This window comes from Entelurus aequoreus, linkage group LG21, assembly GCF_033978785.1.
Source record: "Entelurus aequoreus isolate RoL-2023_Sb linkage group LG21, RoL_Eaeq_v1.1, whole genome shotgun sequence".
Lineage (NCBI taxonomy): Eukaryota > Metazoa > Chordata > Actinopteri > Syngnathiformes > Syngnathidae > Entelurus > Entelurus aequoreus.
In genome coordinates, this window is record NC_084751.1 from 34896073 (window position 1) to 34908875 (window position 12803).

Here is a 12803-nt window from a genome sequence, read left to right on the forward strand (position 1 = left end):
TACAGAGTGAGCATACATTGTTTGCTAATCTGTTTGGTCTGCATTGCGCTATATAACTATTGACCCATAAATAACTAAAATGTAATGAGGCATTAGCAATGTAACATTAACTTAACTGGACTACATTTAGATGATATTGACAGATAGGTAAAATGCAATATTCTTGCATGGATGTGCATAGTTGTTTCAAATAGGGAGACAAACATAATACTACTTAGCCTGTTTACTTATAAATAGGGCTGTCAAATTTAAGGAGTTAAGGCATGTGATTAATAAAAAAACAAAAACATGTTAATCATGTATCAACGCAGATTAATCACCCAATTCATTTTGACGCCACCTGCTCCTTTACTTTAACTAACTTTACTGGTTACCTGAACTGGTTACCTGGGAGACTCCGACTAGTGAGCTCTGTGACAAATTTCCCTTCAAATTACACCCCTATTGGACTTAAAATAAAGATATTACCAAGTTCCAAGAAAATAAATCACTTATATTCAGTGAAACTTTCAAAAATTGTTCCTTTATGACAGTATAATTGCATTTGTGTCAAAATATCGGGGTATTGTTTTTAAGTTATTTAAATTTTGCAAGAAAATATCTTACTCTAATTAATCATGGTTAATTACAATTCAAAACTGTTACTAATCTGATTAAAAAAAGTACCCCTTATAGCTTTATGGAATGAAAGACATTGAACGGAAAAGTTAAAGATCTAACTCTTGAGATGCTTTTAACTAATTGGTTCTTTGCTTGCCTCTCTCTGTGGGTCAGACTCTGGATCTTTTGTAGAAAACCCAAAACCAGTGAAGTCGGCACATTGTGTAAATGGTAAATAAAAACAGAATACAATGATTTGCCAATCATTTTCAACTTATATTCAATTGAATAGACTGCAAAGACAAGATATTTAATGTTTGAACTGAGAAACATAATTTTTTTTTGCAAATAATCATTGATTTAGAATTTAATAGCAGCAACACATTGCAAAAATGTTGGCACACCACTGTGTTACATGGCCTTTCCTTTTAACAACACTCGGTAAACGTTTGGGAACTGAGGAGACCAATTTTTGAAGGTTTTCAGGTGGAATTATTTCCCATTCTTGCTTGATGTACAGCTTAAGTTGTTCAACAGTCCGGGGTCTCCATTGTGGTATTTTAGGCTTCATAATCCGCAACAAATTTTCAATGGGAGACAGGTCTGGACTACAGGCAGGCCAGTCTAGTACCCGCACTCTTTTACTATGAAGCCACGCTGTTGTAGAATGTGGCTTGGCGTTGTCTTAAGCAGGGGCGTCCATGAAAAAGACGTAAGTGTTTGAAGAGCATTTCTCAACTTTCTCAGTCTTTTTTGCCACTTGTGCCAGCTTTTTTGAAACATGTTGCAGGCATCAAATTCCAAATGAACTATTATTTGCAAAAAAGAACAACGTTTACGAGTTCGAACTTTAAGTACATTGTCTTTGCTGTGAATTCAATTGAATATAGGTTGAAAAGGATTTGCAAATCATTGTATTCTGTTTTTATTTACCATTTACACAACGTGCCAACTTCACTGGTTTTGGGTTTTGTACATGTACACTAGGACGGTAAAATCCTCCTCTGTTGCTGTTTGTAAAAAGTCCAGGGACGTATTTCCTGAGTTTGTAGACATAATACAAATAAAATAAAAAAAAAAAAAAGATTTTGTGATGCTAAAAACTATCGATGTAATCAGAGTAGTATCAACTAGATACGCTTCTGTACTTTGTATCATTACAGTGGATGTCAATTGTAGATCCACCCATTGCATTATTTGTCACCATGGAGGCGAGGATTAGTGATTTCGAAGTACCTAAAACGCTGCAGATGTTACCCGCTAGCTAGCTAGCCATGTCTTAAAGCACCTCTTCCTAAGGGCGTTTCAGTGTTATAACTTCACCATCATTGTCAGTTTTTAAGCCAAAATTCATCCGTTCTCCCTTTCCTGTCTACACACTGTGTCTGCTCGTAGGCACACTGTGATTGTGCGCTGCCGAACATGCTCCTCTGCTTGTAAAACCAGCAATGTCACGGGGTGACGACGACACGCCGTCATGCCCGTTAAAAAAAAGGGGGGCAGATCCGGTACTTTTTAGAGGCGGTATAGTACCGAATATGATTCATTAGTATCTCGGTACTATACTAGTAACGTACAACCCTAGTGTGCGCACACTTTAATACACCGGAATTGTTTTTGTGTACGTCATTTTCTGGATGTAAAGTTACGTCAATTTTTAGGAGGAAAGCTACGCCACTCTGAATACATGAGGCCTCTGTACCCTCAAAAGTCACTTACATCAGGTCCACGTTGGCCTTCTGGACCATAACCACCTCGGATCCCAGGAGGCCCCTGAAAAGCAAAAATGTTTGTATTACAAAATAATGTTAGGAAAACACTATATTACATTTAATATATGTCATATTTAAAGTTGGCCGAAAAGGAAAAAAAGTGGATTGAGAGGCACTTGTCTTTTAAAATCATTTTGTGTTAGATTCCTTCTTAAAAATGGTTTTATCCTGCTCATTTTTTTTTATTATATTGGATCTCAATGGGGCACTGTTGTCAGTTTATTTTGGTGAAGTACTTAAATCTGCCTTCTTCTCCTCTTGACTGAGACTCTTGAAATCAACAGCCTCTTCCACCAAACCTCGCAAACCTGTTGCAAATGGTCAACCCTCAACCGGTTATGTGCCAATGCTTATCAACATACGGTACAGAAGAATCGGACATGGGATATACAGCGTTTGGCAAAAGTATTCAACCTCCTTGAATTTTTACCTATTTTGTTAAATTACAATCTGTTTTTTTAATCTAATTTTCATGTTGTTTTTATGTTCGCAGTAAGAGTTTCTCAAATTACAACCTGCTTCACAGAACAAATAAGTAACCACTGTACTCGCATCTCCAACCAATGTTCCCCATTGAAACAGACTAATAATTAATTTTATTCTAGCATTTAAGTCCCATCTTAAAACTAATTTGTATACGCTAGCCTTTAAATAGACCCCACCCCTTTTAGACCAGCTGATCTGCCGTCTCTTTTCTGCTCTGCCCCCTCTCCTGGGTGGAGAGGTTATCTGGTGACCACTGATGAAGCGCAAGCTGTTCAAAGTCGGGACCCCGGGGTGGACCACTCATCTGTGCATCAGTTGGGGAAGTCTCTGCACTGCTGACTTGTCTCCATTCAAGATGATCCCCTGCTGCCCCCACTATGGACTGGACTCTCACACTATTATGTTAGATCCACTATGGACTGGACTCTCACACTATTATGTTAGATCCACTATGGACTGGACTCTCACACTATTATATTAGATCCACTATGGACTGGACTCACACTATTATGTTAGATCCACTATGGACTGGACTCTCACACTATTATATTAGATCCACTATGGACTGGACTCTCACACTATTATGTTAGATCCACTATGGACTGGACTCTCACACTATTATATTAGATCCACTATGGACTGGACTCTCACACTATTATGTTAGATCCACTATGGACTGGACTCTCACACTATTATGTTAGATCCACTATGGACTGGACTCTCACACTATTATGTTAGATCCACTATGGACTGGACTCTCACACTATTATGTTAGATCCACTATGGACTGGACTCTCACACTATTATGTTAGATCCACTATGGACTGGACTCTCACACTATTATGTTAGATCCACTATGGACTGGACTCTCACACTATTATATTAGATCCACTATGGACTGGACTCTCACACTATTATATTAGATCCACTATGGACTGGACTCTCACACTATTATATTAGATCCACTATGGACTGGACTCTCACACTATTATGTTAGATCCACTATGGACTGGACTCTCACACTATTATGTTAGATCCACTATGGACTGGACTCTCACACTATTATGTTAGATCCACTATGGACTGGACTCTCACACTATTATGTTAGATCCACTATGGACTGGACTCTCACACTATTATGTTAGATCCACTATGGACTGGACTCTCACACTATTATGTTAGATCCACTATGGACTGGACTCTCACACTATTATATTAGATCCACTATGGACTGGACTCTCACACTATTATATTAGATCCACTATGGACTGGACTCTCACACTATTATATTAGATCCACTATGGACTGGACTCTCACACTATTATGTTAGATCCACTATGGACTGGACTCTCACACTATTATGTTAGATCCACTATGGACTGGACTCTCACACTATTATGTTAGATCCACTATGGACTGGACTCTCACACTATTATATTAGATCCACTATGGACTGGACTCTCACACTATTATGTTAGATCCACTATGGACTGGACTCTCACACTATTATATTAGATCCACTATGGACTGGACTCTCACACTATTATGTTAGATCCACTATGGACTGGACTCTCACACTATTATATTAGATCCACTATGGACTGGACTCTCACACTATTATATTAGATCAACTATGGACTGGACTCTCACACTATTATGTTAGATCCACTATGGACTGGACTCTCACACTATTATGTTAGATCCACTATGGACTGGACTCTCACACTATTAACTAGATCAACTCGACGTCCATTGCACCGGTCGCCCAGGTGGGGTCCACACATCTGCGGTCCCCTCCAAGGTTTCTCATTGTAGCCCATTGGGTTGAGTTTTTTCTTGCCCTGATGTGGGATCTGAGCCGAGGATGGCGTTGTGTCTTGTGCAGCCCTTTGAGACACTTGTGATTAAGGGCTATATAAATTAACTTTGATTGATTGATTTGAATCTGTGCTCGGGCCCCTAAAAACACCACAATTTTAACAGGTAATGTTTGTTTGTTTTTTCAAATAAGTAAAAACTACTTAAAGATAATATATTGTATGACAATGACACAATAGGCTTTACTACAACAAACGTCTTCAACAGGGGGTCCGCAACCCCACAGAGGTACTGCAAGGGGGTCGTGATATTTTTCATATTTCCACGCAATTTTTGCACAAATGTAAACGTCTTTAAATACAAACAGTATTAACATTGATCCAACATACTGTAGTGTAGTTTAGAAAGGGTAGTGGCATGGCTACCCTACTAACCGTATCTTTGAGGTTTGGAATAAAAACATGGATAGCTATATTATTACATTCATGTTAGCATTTAAGATAGCTAGCAATTAATATGCAAATTTCCAGGTAGCGATTATCTCGCTAGATGCAAGCTTGCAATTAGAGGCACTGATCTGTATTATTTGATTAGTATCTCTGCACTATAAAAGGGTACCTTTAGGATCAGTTGAGTTAAAAACACAATCACAGTTTTTTATAGGATATACAGGTGAAACAAAACAAAAAAATATTGTGTAAAGGTTTGTTTATTCCAAAAATTACATTTATGAGGTGAAACTAATATATGACATGGTCTTATAACATGCAACTCAAGATATGTCAAGTTTAAAAAAAAATATTATTCTGATAATTATTGTCAGAAAAATTGTATGTAAATTATCAAAAAACTTTCCGTTCTCTGAGTTCCCAGTGAACAGACAAGAGGCTGTCTTTGTTGTACCAAGCCAAAGGCTTGTAAAATTCCATTATGTACGATGGGACCAGTTTAGTTAAAAACACAATCACAGTTTTTTATAGGATATACAGGTGAAACAAACAACACAAATATCGTGTAAAGGTTTGTTTATTCTAAAAATTTGATTTATGTGGTGAAACTAATATATGACATGGTCTTATAACATGCAACTCAAGATATTTCAAGTTTTTTTTGGATATTATTTTGATAATTATTGTCAGAAAAATTGTATGTAAATTATCAAAAAAATTTCCGTTCACTGAGTTCCCAGTGAACAGACAAGAGGCTGCCTTTGTTGTACCAAGCCGAAGGCTTGTAAAATTCCATTGTGTACGATGGGAGGAGACGGGAGGGGTTATCGATTTTGATCCAAGACCTGCCCAAGCTCGATCCAGGACCAGTCCAAGCCCGAGGCATCTTTTTCTTTTGTGTTAATGTGACCGAAAACAATGGCTGTTTACATACCCCCCATTCCTTTTTAAAACAGCTGTTGTTATGTAAACAGGGAAAGTCCAAATAAAAAGAAGTGGCGTACAGCCCAGACGTTTCTCCTCAAATTGAGCCAAATTTAATTCTGTCTCTGTTTAATTCCTTGCTTCTTGTCTCGTTTAATAGATGTCATCAGTGTTTGAACCTGACAATTATCCTTATGAAAACCTCACATTTTAAACATAAAACAAAGTAAATATTTAAAAACTGTAAGACATGATCATCAACATTTTAAGAAATAGAACAGGGGTGTCAAACGTACGGCCCGTGGGCCGGATCAGGCCCGCGGACAGGTTTTATCCGGCCCGCGGGATGAATTTGCTAAGTATAAAAATGAACCAAAATTTTTGAATGAAAGAAACTGCTGTTCTAAATGTGTCCACTAGATGTCACAATAGCAATTATTTGCATCTTTGTAGATTATGCTACATATGTAAAAAAATAAAATAAACCACTTGATGTTAGTGCACCAGTTAAGGAAAATGAGCAAACTTGCATGAATGACATCCTGTAATTTGATTTTGATATAATTTTTTTATCGTAATAGATTGAAAATTAACACCAATGAGTTGACTGATGAACATTATCACATAATGTATTCAGAAAATATAAATAACGACAAATAAAGATAGAATACTATTAACCGCAACATGTAAGTGTAAAAAAAAACCCAACAACATTATGATTTGTACATTTTCAGAATTTTCTTGTTCTATTTTTAAACAAAGAAAACAATCTGAATTTGTCTTTATTTTTAAGTTATCGTGCCGTGATTTTACCTGTCCGGCCCACCTGGGAGTAGATTTTTCTCCATGTGGCCCCCGATCTAAAATGAGTTTGACACCCCTGAAATAGAAGCTTTTAATAAGTTTAAATCACATATTAGTTTTACATTAGAAGTTGCTGACATGAATGGACTTTTGAATGATTTTAAAATGTTTTGGGTTGAAAACGTGGAAGACCCCTGTGCTACAAACAACTACAGTGGTTGTTTGAGAATGTTTAATCAGTTCATGGTCATGGACTCAGATGGGACAGATCTAGTCTGATCAAGTCTGGTCTTCACTGTGACATTTTCTACGCCAACAAGTCGTGAGGAGGTACCGGTATTTGACGCTTTCAATCGCAACTAAAAGCAAAAAAAAAATACCAGAGAGATGGCTCGTACCTTAAAACATTCACACATGGTGTAATTAGAGAGACAAGGATACTTACCCTGAGCCCAACAGGACCAGGTGGTCCCGGTAAACCAGGTAAACCCTAAAGACAGCAGACAGTACAACATCATTAGTTCAGTGTTCAGACAAATTTGCCTTACATAACAAAACATATTGAACTTTTAACACACGGGGCTGTGGATTGGTGGAACATTGGCATTCTATGAATATTTATCTTAACACTCGGCGAGAGATTTAGCGCTTACATTTAGATTTAGATTTAAATTCAGATTTAACATTAAGATTTAGATTGAACAAATAGGTTTAAATTGAACATGTCGTGCTCATATTAAGATTTAAATTTAGGTTTAACATCTAGGTTTAGATTTAACATTTAGATTTAGATTCAACATTCAGATTTAAGATTTATAACAAGATTTACTATTTAGATTTAGATTCAACATTCAAATTTAAGATTTATATTAAGATTTACTATTTAGATTTAGATTTACATTTAGGTTTAGATTTAACATTTAGCGCTCACATTTAGATTCAGGATTTACAATTAAGATTTAGATTTAACATTTAGGTTTAAATTTAACAATTAGATTTAAGATTTAGATTTAACATTTATATTTATATTTAACATTTTGATTTATAATCAACATTCAGATTAATATTTTATATTAAGATTTACTATTTATATTTACATTTACATTTAGGTTTAGATTTAACATTTAGAGCTCACATTTAGATTCGAGATTTACATTTAAGATTTAGATTTAACATTTATATTTATATTTAACATTTTGATTTATATTCAACATTCAGATTTATATTTTATATTAAGATTTACTATTTATATTTACATTTACATTTAGGTTTAGATTTAACATTTAGCGCTCACATTTAGATTTATACCTAAATTTAAGAATAAGATTCAGATTTAACATTTAGGTTTAGAGCCAACATTTAGGTTTGGATCCAAACTTTAGATTTACACTTTAGATTTAGATTTAACAATTGAATACGACATTAACAGTCAACATTTAATTTAAACTTAAATATGATGAAAATTAGTTAAATGTGAGAAAAGTGAGCCAAATGGGAACATTTATCTCAGGGGACCCCAAACTACGGCCGGATACGACCCGCCAGCGTCCAAAATCCGGCCCACGTGAAGTCCCAAGTTTAAAATAAAAAATTAAAAAAATTAAAAGTTTAGGTTTTTTTAATTATTAATTTTTTTAATCTGTCCTTTCTAATCCATTTTCTACCGCTTGTTACTTTCGGCTATTGTCTAAAAATGCATTTTCCCATCGATAAGGTGACATCATTGCGCTCGGAATATATATATATATATATATATATATATATATATATATATATATATATATATATATATATATATATATATATATATATATATATATATATATATATATATATATATATACAGCCTGGCCCAATGCGGCCCCCGAGTCAAAAAGTTTGAGGACCCCTGATTTATCTGCTCGAAAACTGTGACAGAATTTTTACATTCGGCACCCCATACATATGCTTTGCAGGTCAAAAAGACACCGACACCTTAGCTTCAATATCTTATTAATATTTGTTTAATTTTCCTAAGGGAACCCTCCTGAAGGAATCAATAAAGTACTATCTATATATATATCCATCTATAATGTATACATTATATTTTTGAAAATTCCGTTGACCAGTAATAAAAGAAGTACCAGCAGAAAATGGTAAAAAAAACTGAAAAAAATCAGCGACACATATAGTGATGTATGCCATCCATACGTTATTGGTTTGCTGTATGTGTAACCCCAAATCATACTTCCTATAGTACCTCTTAGGACCTGCTTTTGACAATGGAAAAACGGGTTCAGCCCTGACAAGGTGAGTAGCTTTTGTGCAGTGACAAAGCACATATATGCTGTTTCTTTGGTAAGCTTAGCATACAGTACTGCAGTCAATTGTTGTCTTGTTGACACCTTTGTCGTGTAAATTCTGCCTCTTTACTAGGGTTTACTTTTTTAGCGAATGCAAGGTCCTTCAGCCAAGCAGTTGAGTGCAGGCTTCAATGATGTGTTTCATTGTCTGCTCCTCTCCACAAGCACACAGTGGACTCGGACCACTGCCTCGTCTGTAAAGGCTGGCTAAGCACGGGCCATGTCCAGTCCTGAATCTGTTGATGATTGACCACTGTGTCCTAGGTAGGCCATTGCCAGGGACCTGTTGGGGAGGGTCTGGCACCAGATGTTTATTGGGGACATCCTTGGGTGCCCATTCCTTCTCTCAAGCTGATTGGATGGTGAAATCAGCTGGTGGAGTGTTCTTCCAAATGGGGCATCTGGATGGGAGTCCATACTTGCCAACCCTCCCGGTTTTACCGGGAGACTCCCGGAATTCAGCGCCTCTCCCGATAACCTCCCGGAAGAAATTTTCTCCCGATAATCTCCCGGAATTCAGCCGGAGCTGGAGGCCACGCCCCCTCCAGCTCAATGCGGACCTGAGTGGGGACAGCGACGACAGTCTGTTTTCACGTCCGCTTTCCCACGATATAAACAGCGTGCCTGCCCAATCACGTTATAACTGTAGAATGATCGAGGGTGAGTTCTTGGTTTCTTATGTGGGTTTATTGTTAGGCAGTTTCATTAACGTCCTCCTAGCGCGGTAACAACACACAACAACAGCAGTCACGTTTTCGTCTACCGTAAAGCAGTTCGTCTGCCGTAAACAGCAATGTTGGGACACTCTTAAACAGGACAATACTGCCATCTACTGGATAGCCTCCGGAACACTGAAATTCAAGTATATCTTTTATTTATATGTATAATAAAATAAATATATATATATAGCTAGAATTCACTGAAAGTCAAGTATTTCATACATATATATATATGAAATACTCGAGTTGGTGAATTCTAGCTGTAAATATACTCCTCCCCTCTTAAACACGCCCCCGCCACGCCCCCCACCCCCAACCACACCCCTCCCCGCCCCCGTCCCACCCCCAACCACGCCCCACCCCACCCCCCGGAATTGGAGGTCTCAAGGTTGGCAAGTATGTGGGAGTCAAGCAGTAGGTGGGTTGAGGATATTTCTTTGTGGATTGGTAGATGGGGGAATTTTCACCTTTTGAAGCATCCTTTGGGTGTGTGCCGTTCGCCGGATATGTGAAGATGCAATGTTTGATTGGACAGGGAGCCAGGGGATTAGTGTTGAGCGAATTGTTCCTTTTAGGATTCTTATGGTCTTTACTAAGTCAGCATTGCAAATGAAAATATGTTGCTAATTGTTTTACCCCTGATAAATAAATGTTAGTCAATTATCCATCCATCCAACCATTTTCTACCGCTGGTCCCTTACCGGGTCGCAGGGGGGGCTGGAGCCTATTTTAGCTGCATTAGTCAATGATATAAATACATAATACAAGTATGTACAAACTATGCAGTACATGGTTACATATAGGGTTTCCAACAGTGGTGGGCCGTCAGGGCCAGCAAGGCCTTCTCTGTTGGCCTAACATAACCCTAAATTACCACGCAGTCACACACCATACACACTCTTGGATTTTGTCACACTACATTCTCTAGTTTATATATATATTGTTTGATTATTATATATATCGTGATATATATAATAAATACATAGAGCTATATTACGCCCCTTGTTGTCTGTGCCGTCTACTCCCCCCATGTACATAACAATTGTTACATGCTGTTGTTCCTCCTTTGTTTACTCGACAAACAAACATAGGTTTTAAAGACGGTTGACCTGCACATTTGAGCGCTGCTCAGAGACAATTTTGAATGGCGAAATGTTGCAAGGTTGTGCATAATTTACGGCAGGCCTGGGCAATTATTTCGACTCAGAGGGCCAAAATTAGAGAAACAAATGTGTCTGGGGGCCGGTATATCTATTGTTAGGAACACTAATACAAAACCTTCCAATAATGTCTAAAAACGTTATGACAGACCGCCTTAAAAAAACGGAATGGAATTAAAAAAATGTTAACTAAATGAGACACCCAGAATGTACATGAAAATTAAGAATGTTGGATTTACAATTTTAACTATGAATAACAAAACAGTGAATATTGACAACATATGAACGTCACACCCCCTCTCAATCGACATATTTTACAATGAACGCAACAAAAATGCAACAAATACAGCGAAATAGGAACGTAAAGGTTAAAAAATAAACCCCCCTACAATCTGATACATCTGATATATTGCTAAGCTTTAGAACGTTGTTGTAAAAATCTCCTTCCGCGTCTGTCCCTGACACCCACATTTCAGGCTGGCCGCTCTGGAAACACTCTGTGGAAACGCTCCCCACCCACACTGCTTGGTGCCTCGTCTGAACTGCTGTGACGTAGATTACCATAGTAACTAATTAGATTACCATAGTAACTAGTATATCATGCAAAAGCGCAGATTCCAACCATTGAAATACTTTGTATAGTTCAAGACTTACGGTCATTTGAAAACATCACTGCACATCATAATGGCAGCTACAGTTTCCATCTTAAAGATCTAAAACAATTATTTGGGAATGTCTGGCGGGCCAGATTGAAAAGCTTAACGGGCCGCATGTGGCCCCTGGGCCTTAATTTTCCCAGGTCTGATTTACGGGGTTTGCCTGAGCTTGTGTGATTAGGCGCAATCATCACATCACAAATTCCTGGAGAGACTGTGTAGTATTTGCTCGAAGCAAAGTGAAACTATTTGATATATCTTCATAAGGCAAAGTTGCTGAACAGTGAGGGTTCACTTGAGGGCCTCTCTGGGAGGGCATGTGAGATGTCAGGGGGGCCATGAGAGGCAGGGAACTTCCAGGGAACTTCATTCTTGAACCATACACAAGCCTCCAGCTACAGTCAGCAGTGTGAAAAGTGTAGGTAATGAGAATACAAATAAATCAACATTGTAAGGTTCTTCACAGTATTAAAAAAAAAAATGCTGTTTCCTGTGGGGCGTGACAGAAGAAGCTCAAAATACACAAATAAAGGTGGTGTCACGATTACCACAATTTAGTAGTTTTATCACAATTGTTATTACAATGGTGTCATGTCGGCTTAAAGTTTACCTTGTCGCCCGGCTCTCCTGTTTCCCCTTTGGGACCTTTTAGGCCCATAAGACCCTAGAAAAGAAACATGTATGTCATTCATGATACAGATTTTTCTAATCACATTTTGGAACAAATCATATACAGTGGTACCTCAGGATACGAGTTTATTTGCTTTTGTGACGCAGCTTGTACCTACTTTTCAATCTGTGAACATCACAACTTTAACTCGTAGCATGTCTTTTAAAAATACTTTTGAGATAATGAATATTGTAATACAAAACCCAAGACCAGTGAAGTTGGCACATTGTGTAAATGGTAAATAAAAACAAAGTACAATGATTTGCAAATCCTTTTCAACCTATATTCAATTGAATAGACTGCAAAGACAAGATATTTAATGTTCGAACTGGTAAACTTAGTTTTTTTTGCAAATATTAGCTCATTTGGAATTTGATGCCTGCAACGTGTTTCAAAAAAGCTG

The 12803-nt window shown here is 37.4% G+C and overlaps 1 protein-coding gene across 1 annotated transcript in view; it reads right to left on the reverse strand.

The window, feature by feature from the left end:
- LOC133638619 (uncharacterized) overlaps nucleotides 1-12803 on the reverse strand; it is a 92214-nt gene that overhangs the window by 19606 nt on the left and 59805 nt on the right. Inside the window, exons 14-15 of the mRNA XM_062031409.1 lie at nucleotides 7299-7343; nucleotides 2320-2373 (exon numbers count right to left, since the gene is read on the reverse strand). Coding sequence (XP_061887393.1) covers nucleotides 2320-2373; nucleotides 7299-7343 — 99 coding nt within the window. The remainder of the gene's footprint in view (nucleotides 1-2319; nucleotides 2374-7298; nucleotides 7344-12803) is intronic.